Source organism: Poecilia formosa, unplaced genomic scaffold (assembly GCF_000485575.1).
Source record: "Poecilia formosa unplaced genomic scaffold, Poecilia_formosa-5.1.2 Scaffold117, whole genome shotgun sequence".
In the NCBI taxonomy this organism is placed as follows: domain Eukaryota; kingdom Metazoa; phylum Chordata; class Actinopteri; order Cyprinodontiformes; family Poeciliidae; genus Poecilia; species Poecilia formosa.
The window spans coordinates 1,712,828-1,733,612 of record NW_006800056.1 but is presented as its reverse complement, the minus strand read 5'-3'; the positions used below and the strand labels follow the sequence as shown (position 1 = coordinate 1,733,612).

Below are 20,785 nucleotides of genomic sequence, written 5' to 3'. Positions count from 1 at the left end.
CTCCTCTCCTCTCCTCTCCTCTCCTCTCCTCTCCTCTCCATCCCTCCTCTCCCTCCCTCCCTCCATCCCTCCTCCTCCCATCCTGCCCTGCATTCCCCAGCAGCCATCTTTGAACCGGGCTCTGTCTGCAGACCCAGAGGTCTGTTGCTGGCCGCGGTTTGATGTCTGCCTGGGGAAAAGCTTTGAGGTTAGCCGAGCAGAGCCGGGGTCGGGGACTCGGGGGGGCCCTGCATGCGCTCTCCGTCCAGCCAGAGCTGCTATTTGAACTCCAGCTCAGCCAGAGCTGGCGCTGCGGTGCAGCTGTCCACCTGTGCCGGTAACAATCCGACAGCATGGCATGTGATGGCGAGATCACAGGCCTGTGCGTTCTGATCCGGTATTGTTGTATCACGCTCCCTCTTCCTCGCGGTTTCACAATATCAAAGCCAGCTGGGTCGTTTTATCCGTCCACTTCATAAACAAGCGTGACTGTCCAGCAGCGCACGCACAGGCGTTCATCATGACGTGAGTCAGGCCGATCCGGCTGGACGAGCCGACGGGGCGGTGCGCTCTCTCTCTCTCTCTCTCTCTGTGACCGCGTCATTTCACAAAGCTGGGGGCCGGGGTTGCCAGATATGACGGATAGTTTCCATCCCAAACGCATCAAAACTCCCCAAAGAACCAGCACACATCTCAACTGCTAATGAAACTCATGTTAAAAGTGACAGATTTAGTCAAAACACTCCATCATTCTTGGTCTAGTTTCTAGAAAATATCTTGGTACCCTTCAAATATATATATAAAAAATTACCTTTTAAGTTACTTTTAAGCAACATGTGGGAGCTTATTTTAAGTCTCTAATTCCTTAATATTGATTCAAATAACTAGTTCCAGTGGCTGATTATTAACTTATTTTTTCCATGTTATAAGTGAAAAAATCTGCCAGTCGAACTAGAACTTTTTCATTAATATTAAGGAATTACTGGTTTAAAACAAGCTCCTATTTCTCAGAGTAATGAAAGTCAGTTAGTCATAAATCTTATAAACTACAAAACCACCAAATTGTACCAAGTATTATTGGTCTAGTTAAAGTTCAAATATCTTAGTACACTTGAAATAAGACAAAACTAACTTGTTTCAAGTCAACAATTCCTTCACAATGATGAGAAAGCAGATTATACATGTAACAAATGATTTTTCATCAATATTAAGACGTTATTGGTTTAAAACAAGTTGCTCTGTCTTGCTAAAAACTTACTTAAGCAGATTCATTTTCGTAATTCCAATTTGTGCAATTTTCCTCTCACTGAAAACGCAGCTAATGATAAAATCAAAACTGCACATATTCACATTTCTAAAGAGCCTCAGTTCAAAAACGTGTTTACAGATTCAGGAAACTGATTGAAAATCGATCTGTTCACTGTGTGTTCATGTTTGTGTGAAGTCATTGAGTGGAAACAGAACTGTGCCTGATATCAGCCCTTTATTAACCAATCATACCACCAACACCAGTGAAAATGGTAATGTTACAAAGTGGAAATAACTTGAAAATAGTTAAAATAGTCTGGATGAATCTTTTCCTTTTCTTCTTTGCTGCTTGCAGAAAGTTTCTGTCATGTTTCTGTTTTAGCTCAGAGATGGAAACTTCATGTTTGGCCAGTTTTTCCTCCAGCATTTTGCACATAAGTTTGTGTTGCATTTGTATCCAAAAGACAAATAGACATATCTCACAAATGAATATTAACATACATGTAAAAGCCTTTCAAAGTTTTTCGGTATCCAACATTATTGTGACGGAGTGTAAAAGGGAGAAAAATCTCTGTCCCTTGTGGACGCCGTAGGTTCATATCCAGAAGGAGGTTTTTGTTTTCAATAAAGCAGGTGAAGGCAGAGTGCAGCAAGGCTCAGAGTCTCAGCCAAACATCTGAAACTGGTGTTTCACATTTTACAGACACAAATTGTTCTCAGAACAATGAGATTCAGATGCACCTTGTAGTTTCTCCACTCTGCATTTTTGCTTTTGTCCCTTTTGAATTTCACGCTAGTTTGGAGTCACTCAGTAGAGAAATCCAAAGCCTCTGGCTGCGGGGTTGTGTATACTTTGTCCAGTTTTAGCCGCATCTGCTGAAAGACTTTAAATTAGCTAGAAAGGTCGTCTGCTGTTTGCGGGGCCTTCGCGGCAGCAGATGCTGCTGCGCCCATTTGTTTGACATGAGAAAAGGAGAAGAAGGAAACAAAAATGAGCGGCTTTGAGTTCTTTGCATGAATACACGAAAACACATGCTTCTCTTCTCCTTCTGTAATCCACCGGGGGCTCACGCCCCATTTGGTTCCCATTAGCATAGCTCTGGTGGCTCTGCCCCGTGTCAAAGCCCAGATGCACAGCTGCACGGAGGACAAGGACCTCTGGCAACAAGAGCTGACAGGGAGGACCGGCCTGACGCAAAGTTAGGATGAAACTAACAAAACAACGAAAACTGACACCGAGAAAACAACTCTGTTAACGGAAATAAATTAAAACCACTGCTAATGGGGCAAAACTATAGTAACTAGAAATATATTGTACTTTTTAAAAAGTGAAACATCCTGAAAATGAAATATGCTTTGTTTTGTGTTTGTCAATCTATTTATTAGCCTTTCAAACTGATGTGAAATTTATTGGATTTTATTTCCCAACATAAGCGGTTTACGTCAGCTGTCAACAAATTACGGCGCTCACACTCGTCTTGGCGGCTCCTAAATGTCGATGGCAAAAGTTTGGAGAAAATGACATCAGGTGGTTTTTCATAGGTAACCAGTAAATAAATTAATCACATGACAAATTTAAATAAATAAGGTCAGTATTTTCCATTTGCGTGATTAATCATTTTTCTCTTTTCTCTCTTTCTACCAAAAACTAGACGGCAGAGTCTTTGTTGCTTGTTTCAGACTTCATAAGTCATGTTTTTGTTGTTTTGTTTATTTATTTTGGATGTTTAGATCGTCTTTCAGTTCCGGTCTGAAATGATCTATACAATTTAAAGTTTGTTAATCTTTGCGAATGTGTTCTTACATTTTTATGCCATTAGGATCATATTATTTAAAAATGGTCTCAAAACAACAATATTATCGTTTATCGCAATAACTTTTGGGACAATTTATCGTCTAGCAAAATGAATGTTGAGAATTTGTTACCCAATCGATGTTTGACCTTTTTGAGTTCTGGAGCTAAAAATTAACAAAAGTGTGAAAAACTGAAACTAAATAATATTTAATTAATATTAACTAGTGAAAACTAGCAAACACTCTAAAAACAAATTAAAACCTACTGAATTAGACAAAGAGTCACAATGAAAAATTTAAATCTCAAAACTATTATAACCCTGATGCTGCGGAGATTTCAGTCAAACTTCCTGTTCTTTCTGAAATAAAGGCTTAAAACCAACATAGTTGAAGTGATTATTGTTTATTTGGTGCTTTTGGAAACTCAGCTGGAAGTCAAACAATCGTCGATCAGTTCTGGCATGAGGCATTTGCTCCCTTGTGCTTTTGCGGCACGCTGCGTCACACTTCAAAGACTTCTACTTTTTTTATTCCCTGTGTTTTATTTGTCACCTGGCTCCAATATGGACGCCGTGAAGCCCCGATCCGTCCGTTTTTATGACACGCAAAGCTGCCGCGCCTCTTTTCCTACACACGTTGGCCGCACATTTCTGGCAGGAAGTCGACGGCATTTCGGCAGCTAGCTCACGGATGAGATAATATCTTGTGGGTGGAAGAGAGGACAAGATGCTCCCAGTGTTTTACAGTGACCCTAAGCAGAGACAAATTTAAATCTGAAGCCGATGCTGCGCAGCCCCGCTCGCTCACTCTCTCTCACTCTCTCTCTCTCTCACTTTCTCTCTCTCTCTTTCTTGCTCTTGCTCTTTCACTCTCTCTCTCTCTCTTACTCTCTCTCTCTCTCACACACACACACACACACACACACACGGTTTTCATTTAAATCTCAGCTTTGCTTAACTCACCAAACAAGAGATGTGGTCTGTGGCTGTGTGTTGAACATGCTAAAGGTTTCAATTAAGGGAGGAGGAACCAACACACACAGCTGCTGGATGCTGGGTGTGTGTTGGCTTCGGCTGAACCCAACAGAGCAACTGGTGTTTTAGCAGTTTCCTGCGGCATTTAGTTACAGTGTCAGCCTTAAAAAAATGATGTCAGGGCACTAATTCAGTTGTACAGGATATTGGTTTAGGATCAGCCTGGCTTCTATTGTTTCATGAAGCTTCTTCAGATTCCATCGTTGGGTTTAGATCCAGATCCTGACAAATGTTGTTGTCCTTTCTTACTAGAAAGTTAGGAAACAATCATTTTATTTTATCTTGAAAAGAGTTCCACATTAATAAATAAGTGTTTCTAACAAGTTTATCCATAAGTGATATAACAAATATTTTTTTGTCAATTTCAAAAATAATTTATTTGCCCTGAAGGGAATTTAAATGTCATGGTGATGCTGTGGCAGAAAGGATCTCCTGTAGGATGTTTTCACACCTGATTCTCCAGTAGACTCAGTTTGATTGGGGACAGAAATTGCAACATTTGTTGCATTTTTATCTACTGAGGTTTGCTTTCACACTGCACTGTATCGAATGATCCAAACCAATTGGAAAATGCTGTTCCCCTCCTTGCCTGTAGGGGCGCTGCACCAAGAAACACAATATGAAAACCTCTGAAGAAGACACATAAACGGAGTGGCGTCATATTTTAGCGGTTGTAGGATTTCTCTATTATCTTCGGTAAAAGAACACAAGCCATTTCTCCCTCTAATGCTTGTCTCGCTAGCGTTTGTTTTGGTTGTATTTACCCAGAATGCCCTGCGCTGTAGTTCACTTCCTGCTTTTGGAGTGGTCTCTCATCCGCTTGGTGTTCACTAATGCATTCGAGCTGCACCAGAGTTCACTTCAAGACGAGGTTTGTAGGCGGGCCATTATTCGCTCTTTGGTCCGTGTTAGTTTGATTACGCATTCACACCTCCCCAAACGAACCAGACTTTCTAGATAAACGGACTGGAGTTGGATTACAGCGGATTAAACAGGACTGTTGGGAATGCAGCCTTAATTGGACCTAAAAATGAGCTTCTTATCAGCAAAATCTACAGGTGGGTTTGGCGTGAAACAAAGGAAGTGTGAAAGCACTCCTTAGCTTCGGTGATGGTTTGGGCCTGTTTCTGTTGCAGGCTTCATGAACCTTCATGAAATACCAGGATGTTTTGTCTAAAAATCTGAAAAAATGGGTCATCATTCAAACCATCTGGCCAGATCAACGCAGAAATCTTAAATATCATTACTGGGGTGTGAACAGATTTCTCCATGTCTCTTTGTGGTTTTGTTTAGTTTTGTATTTGTGATGCTGAGATGTGCAGACTGTTTAAAATGACCTTGGACCTCCTTCTGCTGTTCCTCTTTGCTCAACTTCTTCACTCCATCTGTCTCGTTAAGAGTGTTTTAATCGAGAGTCTGATGCTGGCCATCACTGCTGTCAGTGTTTACACAGTGGGGCTGGGACAGCGGCGGCGAGCCAAGCAAAACATCCATGAAATATCAAGCCTCTGGCTAAACAAAACCCTGCAGCGACACACACAGAAAGTTGAGTAAGATAAGTGCAGAAGAAAAAGAAAAAGGAAAAAAAATGACACTCGACTACGCTGTTGACTGCAGCGGCACCGCAGCAGCTGTGCGTGAGTGTTGACTGTTGTCTGGTTCTAATTGCTGCAGCGTTGTGGGAATTTCTTCAGCTTTTGCTGAACATCGTCCTCTTTAGGTCCGAGCCAGAAAGGAAACGCTGGCGAGACGTTTGTACGGTGACTAATGTGGAGTATTTGGCCGAACTTCCTCCCCCCTCTTTGCCTGCTGTGACAAATATGTACAAGTGTAGTGGTGGGATCAGACAGAGTGTGAGAATATACAGAATCATGATTCAGTTTCTTGTTTTTCTCTCTTTTTTCCATTTTATTCTATAATTCCTGGTTGAAAAACTTCAACCGCCAAGCACATGAATATCATTCCCATAAAGTTATGATCATATGACATTTGTTATTTCATCATCCAGTATTATGTAAAGGACGTTTTGAGAGTAGTTCACTACTGTGTTAGTATTTCAGTGCTAGCATGCTAGCTGTCCCGCTAGCTGATGACTTAGTGTGTTTTTTCTCTCTTTTTCACCATTTTATTTTTTAATTCCTGGTTGAAAACATCCGCCAAGCACATTACTATTTTTCCCATGAATTTATGATCATATATTTGTTGTTTCATTAGCAGCCTTGTGTAGAAGACGTTTTGAGAGTAGAATAAATGTGTTAGCATTTTGGTACTAGCATGCTAGTTGCCCCACTAACCTAGCTGCTAATCTGCTAGTGGTGTTTTAATACTGTATGCATATCATGTAAGCAAGTGAACAAAAAACATTTTTTAGCAGCAAGTTTCCTGTTTTTTCTGCCAACCTTCTTTCCAATGTTTTGTCTTTATAAGCTTTGATGTCATCGCAAAGATTTTTATTATGTTACTCCTGTCTGACAACTTTGACTCAAATTAATCGTAAGAACTAACAAGCAGTCTGTTCCCTCACCCTTTCTGCCATCATTACCCACTCAGTTAAAGGGGGGTTGCTGCTTCTTTATTGCTGTTCTTAATGCTGTTGTCTGCTTAATGGGCCAGATATGAGAGGTGCTGCAAGCCGGCGTAATAAGTCAGTGATTAGAGGGCGCCTTGTCACAGCAGCAGCAGCCCCGCAGACAGTGGCATGCTCTAATTGCCATATTAGACGCCCCTTAACTATCTCATCAGCTGTCAGAGTTCAGCTTGTAAACAGCGGAGGTGCATTTGATATTTCCATTTGTTTTATTTCCACCGATCCCGCTTAATCCGAAACGCCTGCACCGTGTGACAACGTGATGTTTTACAGAAAGCTCCTTAGAGAAGGAAAAAGAAAATGCTCAGAGAGTGTAACGTGGGGTAAAAGATAAAAAAAAAAACTGAATAAAAAGCATCTGGTAAGCAACATCATTTCAGCTGCAAAACGTTATTGCTTTGGTTAAATAATCCAGCTGTTTATGGTCTATTGATATAAATATTGCCCACCGTGGTTTCTCATACATGAAAAGAAAGTCCCCACATTGCAAACGCTGTGCACAGCCTGTCTCCACCGGGGCGAGCAGCTGGTTTTCCCAAAGGACCATTTAAGCAACTATGGCTGTTGTTGAAAGCCAAACCATTGACTGAACACAGTTTTTATTTCATAATATGATTTGTCTTCATCTTTGTGCAGCAGGATTATGTCACTAATGTACTCAACATAAATAATAGCATTCTTTTTAACGTCGACTTTTGTTAATAACTACTTAAATCTGTGTTTGGTTAAAAACTTTTCATTATGCGTCAGTATTTCTTTTAATTATGAGCTGAAAATCTCTGGCTACGTTCATCCAGCAGGTCTTGTAATGGACGCGGCTCTCTGTGGATCGATTTTAAAGTTATTCAATAATGGAAGCCGACAGTATCTTCACAAGATCATAACAAGTGAAGGAAGCCAAGTAAAAACAAAGCGAGCTAATTTACGTCCGGATTTACGACGTCTGGCCTCTTCTGGTGCAGAATTATGACTCGCATCAATGAGGTAAAAGTCAGACACAGGTTAGGTTTCGAACCAAAAAAAGGGGTTAAAGTTACTGAAAAGCATTAAAGCAACTCACTGATGTTAATTATATTAGTCATCATAATTTAATTTTCAGGTTGTTGAATCGTTCAAAATGGCGGCCTGTGAAGTGGCAGACTCCTTTAACCCAACAAAGTGGAATAATTGTTTTTACCTAAAGTTTAGTTAAAATATCCAGCTTCTGTCCCAACAATAGAAACTTAGGATTTCAACCCAATATATTTAACATTGTGTAAAATGTCACCTTTATGAAAAATTGTTTATTCAAAGTGTAGCTAGCACTAGCTTGCTTACCAGGTAAAAAGCTAATGCTATCTTGAGCAAACAAACCTCCTTTCTTGTGTACAGTTATTAACCCAAAACTCTAATTTTACAGTGTAATTTTACTAACTTAATGGATTTATTTCATCTCATCGAAGAAGTTAATAAATTATTTTTATTTAGCAAAGGGAAATATGCTAAATATTGGACTTAACGATTCAGCCTGAACAAGTACGTTTGAAGTAGCTTCAGCCGCTTTTACACATTAATTAACATATTTTCATTTAAGTCTTTTACCTTTTAATTGTCAACCACATTTTTAAAATTTTTCTAAATTAGTCTCTTTTCTAGATTAACAAAAAACAAAAACACGGCCAACAGCCATCACTGTCCATAATAACTGCAGAATTTGAATTAATATGAGTCGTAATAACATTTAATTTCCCTTTGGGATCTATAAAGTATTTTTTTAATTAGACTTTTTTTACTCTTAGTGTGGTTACAATTACCCAAGTTCTCAGTGTAAACTAAAGGGACACCCAGCAATTTTTACAGTAGTTTCAGAGACAGTTTACATTAGGAAAGGGAAGTTGGTGAATTTGAGGTTTTCTGACCCAGTTAACACCAAGAAGTGGCAGAAATAATTTCTTTTAATCAATATATTTTATAACAAAGTAAAAAAGAGCCTAACTGCTGCAGAAAAGAAATCTAGATGATTTCTGTTGGCCTTTTATGTCTAAAAATGTTCACATTTGCGGCCGTGTGATTGCCTGTGCACAGCCAGGTCTGCTGAGGGAAGCAACCGTCAGCCCATTAAGAGCGCTCACGCCGGGATTTCAGTCACCGACGTTCTGTAAACCTGACACATAATCCTCCCTCGCACCTGGAGAGCTTAAAGAAACGGTGTAAATTCAAATCACCTCCGCCTCGAGTGTCATCCGGTGTCAAACTGCGAGGCGACGCGGCTGGAAGTGGTGTAATTTTGTGTTTAATCTCGGATTAGCCCATGTTCGCTTTGACACCTGCAGGAACTAATCTGGTTTGTAACACCTTAAGGCGCGCAGGAGGGGATTCTGATAGATTTTACGCTCCCTTAGTAGATTAGAGGTTTTATACGTTGCAGGAAAAGGTGCTAATCCACAGACTTTCTGTTGAACACCTGAACGTGCCCTTGAGTTTGTGCGCATGCAGCGAGGAGCAGAAATATTCGGAGCGTCTCGCTGATCGATCGGTGCTCTGATCTGTGCAGCTGGAGTGCTGATTGGCTCCGATATTGAGAAATAAAGGCCACAAATGGCGACCTTTTGTCACTAAGCTGCCACACCAAACAGCGAGAAAAGCTTCGATAGTGCAGACAGTTCAGGCTGTAAATTCATAAAACTTCAGCAACTGATAGGCGAGGTTTCGGTTTGAGAGCCAGCAGACGTTTCGCCACAGCTTCTTTATCTCTGACCGATGTCCGAACTACCGGGTGGTTTAGATTTCCCTGTCAAAATAAACAGACACAGACTAATTTTCTTTCATATTACAATTTTTAAAACTCCTTAAACTCTAGTCCTTAGGACTGCAGAGAGAGGAACGAGTTTTCAGAGCTCTGGTTTTGTTCAGCACATTTTCTCCTTCAGCTGCAGAATTCCTGCAAATTTTATCAGTTCATCTCGATAAGATAAAGAAAATACATATAATAAATGATGAGCTGATATCAAGATTAATGTTTTTTATTTCTTTTGCTCTGTGTAGTCATGAAACTTACAGCTTGCAGCTGCTGCGCTTATTTGGATGAGGGATCTGTGTTTGCTTTGTGACTGCAAGCAGCAGCTGTGTTTTTTAATTAATTTAAGGAAAATGTAGATTTTTTTAAATGGACTCCTGTAAAATATGTTTAAAGATTTGTTTATGTGGAGTAGCCGTCGGCTGACATGGTGTATGTGTTGTACTGAGATGCCCTCGTCGTGTCTGGACACTTAACCTTTCAGCACTAAAAGCTTTCCAAGGTCAGATGAAGTGCAGCTCCGGTGTTGAGTAATGGAGCCTCAGTCGCAGCCAGCCATGGCTCCGTGTGTTTTCAGCAAAAACTGTGTTTGGGAATCCGCTTCATGAGATTCTTTATTTCATTTATTCATCTCTGCTTTGAGGAAACTGTTATCTTTTGAGGCTTTAGTCTTTTGAACCACCACAACAACCAGTTTTTATATACATTCAAATTATAACTGACAAAATGTTTATTATGACATAATAAAGAGAGCTGTGTCTAATTTAATATCTGAGAGGGGGAAGCTTTCATTTGGCACTATTAGATATCAGCAATTTGTTTCAGTAGCATTAGAAAATATTGACCCATAAATTGATAAGTCTCCACCTTCCTATTGGTTCAATGGTTGAGCAGGAACAAATTGATCTCTAGCTAATCTCAAAACCACGACGACTCTTAATCTCGAGCAACATTATGCGAACGCTCTGTCTGCGCAAATGAAGATTTACTCAGATTTCTTAAATAGAAAACAGTTTAAGGTCATTTAAAAAACTTTGTGGCATCAGCGCAAAAGTAAAGGTAAGCCACACTCTTGATCCCAGTAGACGTTCAAGAAAAGCACACATACACTTTGAAAAAATGACAAGTGGAAAAAACTATGAAAATACTTAAAGAGTAGGGAGATTAAAGGTTTTTCTTATTTTCTGTAACAGTAATTCATACTATAAACAGGTTAACATGTAAACATTAGACTGTCTTTATTCCCTGAAGAGTTTATAGATTCCATCATTTCCAAATCAGCTTCACTCCCATTTTTATCCACTGACAGCGAAAATTTTAAAAAAATTATCTTATTTAAACATTCAGACACCTTTTCATTTCAAACCCATCATTGGTAAAGAAAACGTCTTCCATCAGTTACAACTTCTACTCTGAGGAGTGTTGCCAACATAATCTGTTAATGCTGAAATGGTGCATTCACTGACTGGAAAAGAGCCGTTTTGTGTGTTACTTTGTGTTCATTGGAGCTGAAAATCGGCTCCTTCCTGTCGTCTTTTATTTCGTTCTGTGACTAAACTCCGCTTTGTTTCTCGTGTCTCTGCAGGCCATTCGGTGCACACTGGTGAACTGCACATGCGAGTGTTTCCAGCCTGGAAAGATTCACCTGCGGACATGTGACCAGTGCAAGCACGGCTGGGTAGCTCATGGTAAGACAATGTCCAAGCTGTGCTGTATATATAAATATTAGTGCGCCATCAAGGTCCTGACCTCATATCTATACATATCCTCCACTTGGAAAATTATCATAGATGCCAAAAGCATGAATTCTGTTCTGCAGCGAGTATTTTGAGCTGTTTTTATGTCATAAATAAACTTTGTAGAAATGTCGAACTTTTCCACCTTTGTTTCCCCGTTCTGTTTTCGTTTTCTCTAATTGTTGTTTTGCAAAAAACCCAACAAAAACATTTTTACAGGGGAGAAAGTAATGTTAGAGACCACACCTCATCCGTTTTATTACACAGGTAAAAAAGAAGAAAAAGGGAGAAGAGTGAAAGAAAGTACAAAGCGAAGAAGGAAGGAGGGGGAGATTAAAAGAAAACACCTGTTTGGCTCTGGTCCGCACAAGAACAGGCTGCGAGGCCTTCAGCGGATCGCACAGGACCCCATTGACTATTTTTTAATCTCTCCCTCTGAACTGAGCTGTCAGGCACACATCTCTCCTCTCTCCCCCGCTTTTCATTTCATGTCGGCATTGGCAGGGACTCTGACAAGTAGTTCTTCATATTTTATTATGTTCGTGTCTGGCTGCGCTGCCGTTGTCAGGCGAAGCCTTCGTCCCAGGATCAGAGAGGGAGAGGGAGAGACGCAACCAGGTGTCACCCAGACAGGCAGGAGGGAGGGGGAAGGATGAAGTAAAGGAAGAAAGGAAGAACTGAGACAAAGAGGACGAGTCAAACAGGTGTCGCCCAGACAGCCAGAGAGTGGAAAGAGGTGACTGAGGTTGCACAGTAGAGCTAATAACAAATCTGCTGGACCTAAAGCAACGTGTGAGCCCACCTGCCCTGCAGCTGGAGTTCGGTCTGCTTTTTTACATCAGAGTCGGGTCGTAAATCACTGTTCTTTACATGCGTTTGGGTCAAAAATAGTTTATAATGCTTTACCTAAACTGTCGGGGTGTCAGTGCAGTAAAGGTTCAAAAAAATGTTTTAAAAAAATGATGTGACGTTCATTTTTATTTATGCCTCTCTACAAGAAAGTCAGCTAGCAAGTCAGCTAAGTAAGTAAAATGATTTAAAAGTGGAAGATGGTGTTCTGGTCAGATGAGAACAAAATGAAGCTTCACGCAAAACTTTGTTTCAGCTTGAGTAGCACAGACACTTAGCGATGTAGCATCATGCTGTGCAGGTTATCAGTTCTAACTCCATGACAAACCTTGAAGAAAACCTTACAAGCTGCAGAAGACTTGGGCGTGGCGCTATGTTGGATTAGACGAACAGATAGCAGATACTGACCAGCAGTGGTGAGCAAATTTCTGCTAACACACTAATAGCAGAGCTAATTTCTCTTTTAGCACTTTTGCTAACTTTGAAGTTTTAGTTATTGACTGTTAAGAATTCTTTAAATAGTTATACTTTTATATTCATGCTCTTATTTTGAAGTGGTGAATGTAGCAGTTCTGTTTCCTCTCTGTTTTTAATTTTGTTTGTTTTTTTTTAAGAAACTTTATTGAGCAAGTAGCAAGAACACAGCAAACAATCAAATGAGGCATAGAGAAGAATATAACGCATGAACAAACAACCAGGGGTGTAAATTAAACAAATACATGTAAAAATTCAAACTTATGACTGTTTTGCCTCCTCTCTGCCGGTGATGTAGTAAATGACATTTAGTCTGTACCCAGAATGCATTGCAGTAGAAGCACAGTCTGTAGTAAACAACAAAACCGCTAGTTTAGTGGCGCTAGTGTCAATTTGAAAAAATCAGCAACAGAGTTAGCAGAACTCAACAACAATAAAACTGAAACCATGAGTGAAAGGTTTGTTCCAAAGAAAAACCTCATGAACTGCAACTGTGTTTAATAGAAAGTTTGACCCTGTTGAAGGTGATATACGGCGCTCTGATTAGCCTGCGTGTTGTACCATGGAGCATATGGTTGAATTTAATGCTTTTCTGTTGTAGTGTAGTCCTGCAGATTAGCTTCTAAATGCTGTCTAAGTACAACACTTTGCCATTTCTTTCCCTAAATACTGTCTTATATTAAAGCTTCACTACTAGCTTTTGCTAAATGTCTTTGTGTATTGATTTAGCAATAGCTTCTGCCAAATAATATCTTGTAAAAGAGCTTTAGCATTAGCTCCTACCAAACACTGTCTTTTTATAGCACTTTAATGTTAGCTTCCACTAAATACTCTGTTGGTGTAGCCCTTTAGCATTAGCTTATGCTAAATTCCGTTTTGGCATAGCACTTTAGCATGAACTTCTTGGTTAAATATTACCTCGGTTTATCAGCTTCCAATTAATATTGTCTTAGTATTTAGTATTAGCTTCTGCTAAATACTGTCTTGTTATAGCACTTTAACAATAGCTTAGCTAATTGTTTAGTTAGCGGCGGCCACCACTGCTAACCCAGTGGCCAAGAGAGAAGAGAACTCTAACCTAGCGCCTCTTAGCATTCGCTGTTCATCGTCTCCTCCTCATCTTTTTGCCTGCTCCTCTTTGCAGCCCTGGACAAGCTCAGCACCCAGCACCTGTACCACCCGACCCAGGTGGAGATCGTCCAGTCCAACGTGGTGTTCGACATCAGCAGCCTGATGCTGTACGGCACCCAGGCGGTTCCCGTCAGGCTCAAGATCCTGCTGGACCGCCTGTTCTCCGTGCTCAAGCAGGAGGAGGTTCTGCACATCCTGCACGGCCTGGGCTGGACCCTCAGAGACTACGTCAGGGGCTACATACTGCAGGTCAGTGGCCGCCCCACACCGCTATCAAGGCGTACTTACTCTCTCGCCGCTCCAAAATGGAGCCCTTGCTGACAATTTTCAGCCATTTCTGAAAGTGGAGAATAAGTCCACACCAGTGATCACTATCACCTTCACTTTTTCACTAAACACAGCCCACAAATTTCTCTGACCGGCGCGGCTTTTCTGAGAGGAATCGATCGAAAGCATGGCAGTGACAATCTAGGCCACTTCAACCCCATTTTCCCAACGTTTTCCCCGCTGTTACTCCCGCCTCGGTTCGCCCCCTGTTTTCCTGCCCCACAAACACTACAGTGTGCCCCTCACCCTGAAAAAAAGGAAAGGAGAGGAAAAAAAAAAAAAACAAAGTGGAGAAAAATGTCACGCCAGCAAACTATAAAACCACTGTAGTGCGTTTCCTCTCCCCATCCATCCAACCATCCCTCCTTCCACTCGTCCCTCCCAGATAATTGCAGACAGGCACGTTTCTCAATCAACGGTGCAGAGGTTTTGGTGTTGAAACCCAAACCAAAGTGTTCCTGAATGAATTAGTTAACAGTGACTGAACATGTGCATGTGGTTAGCCCTGTGTGTGTAAATCTGAGTGTGAGTAAGTGTGCTTATCTCAATGCATGTAAGGTTTAGGCTTCCAAGAATGTAAGTGGAACAGTATGGTGAGCGCAGGCTGGGCTGGAGGTGGAAACGGCTTCACAACTCATTCCTTTACATTAACATAACATAACATAATATAATATAACAGGGTTTAAATCTGGTGTCTTTCTGCATAGAGTTGGCATGTTTTTAACTTTAAAAAATTATTTTAATTGAAAATCAACACAATAATGTGCACAATTTAAAGACAAACTCAGTTGGCAATACCAACAATTAAAAAAAATCCAAATAAGCTTTTAATTATGTCATAAAGACTAATATTTTATCAGTAATAGTTAAAAACATGAATTCAGCCTCCATATTTGACTTAGTCAATGCTGTGCTATTAATTTGTAAAGTAAACATTTATTTTGGTTAATATTTAGGTAAATTAGATTGTATCATTAATATTTTTATGTTATTTGTTGTTTTATGTAAATGAGACTAATTGTAAATGAGACAATTAGTCTCATTTACATAAAAAATAAAAAAATAAAAGAAGTACTAGTTCAACTGGCAGATTATTTTCACTTATAATTAGCACTTTTTCATAAGGTTTAAGGATTTATTGACTTAAAACAAGCTCCTGTTTCTTGTTAGCTTTGTCTTAATTGAAGTGAAATGAGATATTTGCACTAGAAACTACCAAAGTTAGTTGATAAGATTTTGAGTTTTTGCAGTGATTGTACTCTAACCACTTCTTGTTGTTCACATTTACAGCTTAGACCACAGCCAGCTGGTGAACTATCTGTGAATCCTTTATAAATGTATTATAACTTGTAGTGTTTTCCCAGAGCAGCTCCATTTTCCAGCCGGGTTTAAGCTACTGGGCGAGTTGTGTTTTTATCAGCTGGATCTAATAGTCAGCTGGTGGGAGCAGCGTTGCTCAGCCTCGTGTCACGCCACTGCCTAAATCCTCCCGATCTGCTCAGACGGGCTTCAAAGGCGCCGCGGCCGCAGACGAGCAGCCAGTCACTTCAGGACAGTAAGCGCTCGCTGCTCGGCCCTATTAGCCTGGGAGTAGCTGTGAAATTCAATCATCTTCCCCGAGCCTCCAGGCCTCGCTTTATGTCAGGGTGTGCTCCTCAGCGCCGCACTAAATGAGAGATAAAATGAGGAGAACAGCTTTGGAGATGATAAATTTTGCTTTTAATAACGATGTCAGGCGACAATGTTTGGTAATGAATTCAGGGATTCTGTTTTTCTTAATGGTGATTCAGGTCTGAGATGGAAAGCTCACTTTGTTCACTTCTGATACCGATACTGGTATCGATATCTGAGGTTTAGTTTCTCGTTTGTCAGGAACACCTTAAAAAACGAGCTTACAGTGTTTCACAACTGTTTACAACTTAAAAGGAAACTTTTTAAATCCAAGTAATGAATTATATTGTTTCTATACTTACTACTCTAAATACCTTAGTATACTTAACTTAGAGTAAATATTTATGAAGAATAGGAGTTTGTTAGCTCACATAATACACCAATAGATTCACAAACTGGTCAAATATGTAAAAACAACTTTAATTTCTTCAGTCAGTTCAATTACGAGTAAAACAGCGAATGTATAATAAAGAAACTGAAAGTCATGAAAACACAGAGTTGTCTAACTTGGCCAAACATGTAAAAAGAAACTGAGACAAACCTCATTTCAAATGACTCAGAAAGAAGAATTAGGGATGCTAAATATAATGCAAGATAAATAATGGATTACAAAGCATAGAAATAGACTGAATAGATACGGGTATTAATATTGGCTCTTTTTTCCATATTTTTAGATTCTCCTCGTACTTTTTCTCAGCTTCTCTTCCTCTCCATGTCCTCGTTTTGCATCATTCTGCTTCAGCTGAACTAAATGTGTTTCTCAGACCTGTGAGGTGATGTGTTTAAATGTGCGGCCGGGATTATCTGAGTGAGTCGCACACCTACGCTGCCGACGTATGGCAGCGTGCGGGTAGCTGCAGCCATCGCTCGTTTGTTGCTTCCTCACATCCGTCCTGCCTCAGCTTCTTCCAGCTCAATCATCGCAGCTTTGCTGGCCAACCGAGGTCAGAACAACCTGCAGAACAACCTGCCATTCACAAAATAAAACTACGCATGAAGACGGGGTTCTGTGAGGAGGTTATGAGCAGTTAGTATCTTACCTGTAATTCTCTGTTCAGACAATCTGGAACAAGTTTGGGCTGAAAAAAATCTAAACTGATTTCAAATTCAAATGTTACTTCTAATGGTGGGACCTGATGAAAATTTTAATGGATTTACACTGCAAAAACACAAAGTATGTTTAGTCTAGTTTCTACTTCAAATGTCTTAGTTTTGTCTCATTTAAAGTGTACAAACTTAAAATTAACTGTTTTGCAACATATATGAGCTTCATCAATAATTTCTTCGTATTGATGAAGAAATTCTAGTCCCTCTGACAGATTATTTCACTTATAATATGAGAAAAATATTTTGTTATAAATGAAAATAATCTGTCAGTGGGACTTGCCCTTTTTAATCAATATTAAGGAATAATTGGCTTAAAACAAACCTCTCTTTCTTGCAGAAAAGTTGCTTAAAAGTTGTATTTAATTTCAAGTGTGCCAAGATATTTACACTAGAAACTAGGCTAATAATACTTCATAAAATATTCAGTTTTTGCAGTGTAATTGGAGTTTCTATAATTTATTATTTACAATCAATCTGAATTTAAAACCATGTATAGACAAAATAAGCAACCTTTTGAATTCAAAAATCCTTTTTGCTGCTAAATTGCTGATTAAATAGACATATGAGCTCAACAACAGAGATTTATTGTTTTAGTTTTTCAGGTTTTCCAGCCATCAGATTGGTGCAAAGTTTCAGGAAGCCGCGACCCTTCCTGGAGCTTCTTTAGAAATATGGTCTGTGGACGCTAACATTAGCTTTAGCATGTGTGCTGCTGCTACATGTTTAGCATTTGGATGCTATTGAAGAGCTTCGCTGGTAAGCTAACTGCTTTTAGCACAACTTGAACACAACAACGGTCTACTCCAAACTGGATCAGGTTTGGAAGCAGAAACTAAGGCCCAGTGAGACTGAGCTTCGTTACCCATACCCGTTAGCGGATGGTGCTTGTGCGTCACATTTATGGGTGTACCAGAAACGCGTGAATACAAAGGTTCCACTTGGGACAATGTAATCAAAAAAATCCAAATTAACACATTAAAGTCCCGGCGCTAATATTAAAATAACAGAACAGCTCATGAAAATTTTATTTCATAAAACAGTTACATTCTGTCAATATGGCAACAAACTGAACTAAGCAGTGGAAAAAATAAGCTAATATCCTGGTTCTAGTAGCACCAATCACAATTTATTTTGTTTCAAAAGCAAAACCATATTTAAGTTCCACAATTAAATGCACCCAAAATTGATGTATTTATTTTACAACAGAAAATACACAGCTTATGATGGCTCCACACATCCCCAATCAGGAAAATCCCAACCTTTTTTCAGATATTGAGACGTAGAAAGTATCAATCTTCTGTTGGCAGCTAGTCAGTTAGCATCGCTTTGCAATCAGGTCGTATAAATTAAAGCTGCCAGCCCAGACAGCGCACTGCAAAAACACAAAGAATTAGTTGATTTTAAAAAATATTAGTTCCACTGGCAGGTCACTTAAAACAACACTGCAAAAAGACAAAATCTTACCAAGTATTTTTATCTAGTTTCTAATGCAAATATCTCATGAAATAAGATAAAACTAACTTAAAACTTTTCAGCAAGAAATAAGAGCTTGATTTAAGTCAAAGCTTCTTGAATGTCAATGAAAAGTTCCACTGGCAGATTATTTGACATATAACAAGACATTTTTCATGTTTGAAGTGACATAATCAGCCTGTTGAACTACAAATTTTTATAAATATTAAGGAATTATTGACTTAAAACAGTATCTTCCGTCCTGCTGCTAAGTTACTTGTAAGTTAGTTTGATCTTATTTCAGAATATTCACTAGACAAAAAAACTTGGTAGGATTTTGTGTTTTTGCAGTGTGGTGTTCGTTTTTACCTCAAAACTTCTCTATTTTTGTTATATTCTGCTGGTTAGATCAAGATAATCCTTCTCTCCTTTCACTCTGGTTGCAACCCCTCGCCCTTGATCTCCTCCTCCTCTTCCTCCTCTTCGTCTCGCTGGTTGTTTCCAGAAAGCCCCTCGGCCAACGTGCACCAGATGCCCGACTCCTGAGCTTGTCACCGCTCACTCCTCTGCTGCGCGCCGACAGATGGAATAGCAATCAGTGCGAGTCTCTCTGTCTCAGCTACTGTCTCCCACACTCCTCACCAGCTATTTTGTCTTCCTCTCTCTTATCCCTCGCAGAGCGGAATAATAAGAGCGGGAGCGGAGAGCCAACATGTGGGCCGGGGCCCAGGCTTTCCTGAGCGACATTCTCAGTAATGTTCTGTCCTTGTAGAACATTGGGCTGCCTCTTCTTTTATGAGATGCGGTTTTTCTGACTCCACGCGGCTTCCAGGAGGCCCAGATGGAACCGCTAACGGCCCCCACCGCCGCCGCGCGCACACACACACACACATGAACATACTGTACACACACAAACAGACCTAAGCCCTAATTGCACACACACTCGCAGGAATGCTTATCCAAGGCGCACAGGCAGCCGCGAAATCACACTCATCTATTCGACGCTTCGCAGACGGGGGCTTTGTTTGGGATCTGCTTTAGGTTAATGACACTCACGTTTTCTGATTTATCTGCTTTTCTCTGCTGTGTTGTTTCTGCAGGCACACTGCAAAAACACAAAATCCTACCAACTAATTTTCCACTTCAAATATCTTATTACACTTGAAATAAAACAAAACTGACCTACAAGTAACTTTCTGCCACATAGATCAGCTTGTTCTGGTTCTACTGGCAGATTTTTCACGAATGGGAAAAATGTCTTACATGCAAAAAAAAAAGTGGATCTGATACTTTTTTTTACACTGCAAAAACCGAAAACCTTACCAAGTATTTTTAATCTAGTTTCTAGTTTTCAGCTTTATATAGTGACTTGTTTTGTCTATATTTTCTTAATACTGATGAAAAAGTTCTGGTTTCACTCCCAGATTATTTCCCTCATTACAAAACATGTTTCCAGTGAAATAATCTTCCAGTTGAACCTTTTCATCAATATTAATTATTTACTTAAAACAAGATCCTATTTCTTGCTGAAAAGACACGTGTAAGTTGGTTTAGCCTTTTTTTTTTTCACTTGTACTAAGATATTTACACCAGAAACTAGACCAGAAATACTTGGCAGGATTTTGTTTTTGCAGTGTAGAAATTATTTCTTCATTAACTGGATTTAAAAAGTTTTCTTTTAAGCTATGAACAATTACAAAACACTTTATATGTTAGATAAGTGAAATAATCTGCCACTTTTTCATCACTATTAAGGAATTATTGACTTAAAACAAGCTAATTTTTCTTGCTGAAAACGGTGTGTGCTAAGATATTTGCAGTAGGAACTAGATCCTACCTGGCAGGATTTTGTTTTTGCAGTGTAGACATGCAGAGGAAAGGGGTGGTGCTGCAGGAGGGGCTGCAGCCCTTTTCCCCCCTAAATTTTAACTGTAATGTTGTACATGTGTACTTACACATGTGGAATATTGGGTGTAATTACGTGGATTAGGGTACAAGAGTGTTTGTGTAGGACAGGAAACCATTTCCACTTGCAGGTGGGCCTCGGTGAAGGTAAAACTTGGCGTCTCTGTTGTGGTTTAGATGGGTATTTATTGAGCCAGAGCCACATTTCTGTGAATTTCTGTCATCTTTTTTTTTCACCCCGTAAACTCCCCACATTTCTCGTCTCACACTTTGTCAGCCGTGAAGGTCGCCGTATCTCCTGATCCGCCCGCCTGTGAAACTTCCATTTTAGGCAGTCCGTTTCTGTGCAGCAGCGTTCTTTTGGACAGAATCCCTCCGTCTCCTCCGTACGGCACAGTTGTAACCCCGTAACGTCCTCCCGTCCGCCCTCCATCACCTTCCCGCTCTCAGAACCTGTTTTCTGTTATCACGACTTAATGCCTCACCCTGGGAGATGGACGGGCGGAGGCGGTGGGCGGGGGGCGAAGGCATTCTGCTACGGTGGAAATTCTTACGTTCATATGGTTATGATTTGGTGGGGAGGTCAGCCTCGATTTCTGCTGGAAGGCTTACGGTTGGCTGTGCGCTGGCCGTGCTGGGCTCCAAACACTTCAAAGACAGCCGGCGTACTTAATCAAGGTGAATCTCAGCCCCACCTCCCCCACTTCATGTGCAC

General features: G+C 40.2%; 1 protein-coding gene across 5 annotated transcripts in view; it reads left to right on the top strand.

The window, feature by feature from the left end:
- The window catches only part of bnc2 (basonuclin zinc finger protein 2), a 241,306-nt gene that overhangs the window by 151,059 nt on the left and 69,462 nt on the right, over positions 1 to 20,785 (top strand). For 4 of the 5 annotated variants that reach the window (XM_016675582.1, XM_007560631.2, XM_007560632.2 and 1 more), the window contains 2 exons: positions 11,004 to 11,106; positions 13,622 to 13,857. In XM_016675582.1, the coding sequence (XP_016531068.1) occupies positions 11,004 to 11,106; positions 13,622 to 13,857 (339 nt within the window). Of the gene's footprint in view, positions 1 to 11,003; positions 11,107 to 12,822; positions 12,936 to 13,621; positions 13,858 to 20,785 lie in introns of those variants that run through there. The other variant, XM_007560633.2, reaches the window with a different exon arrangement.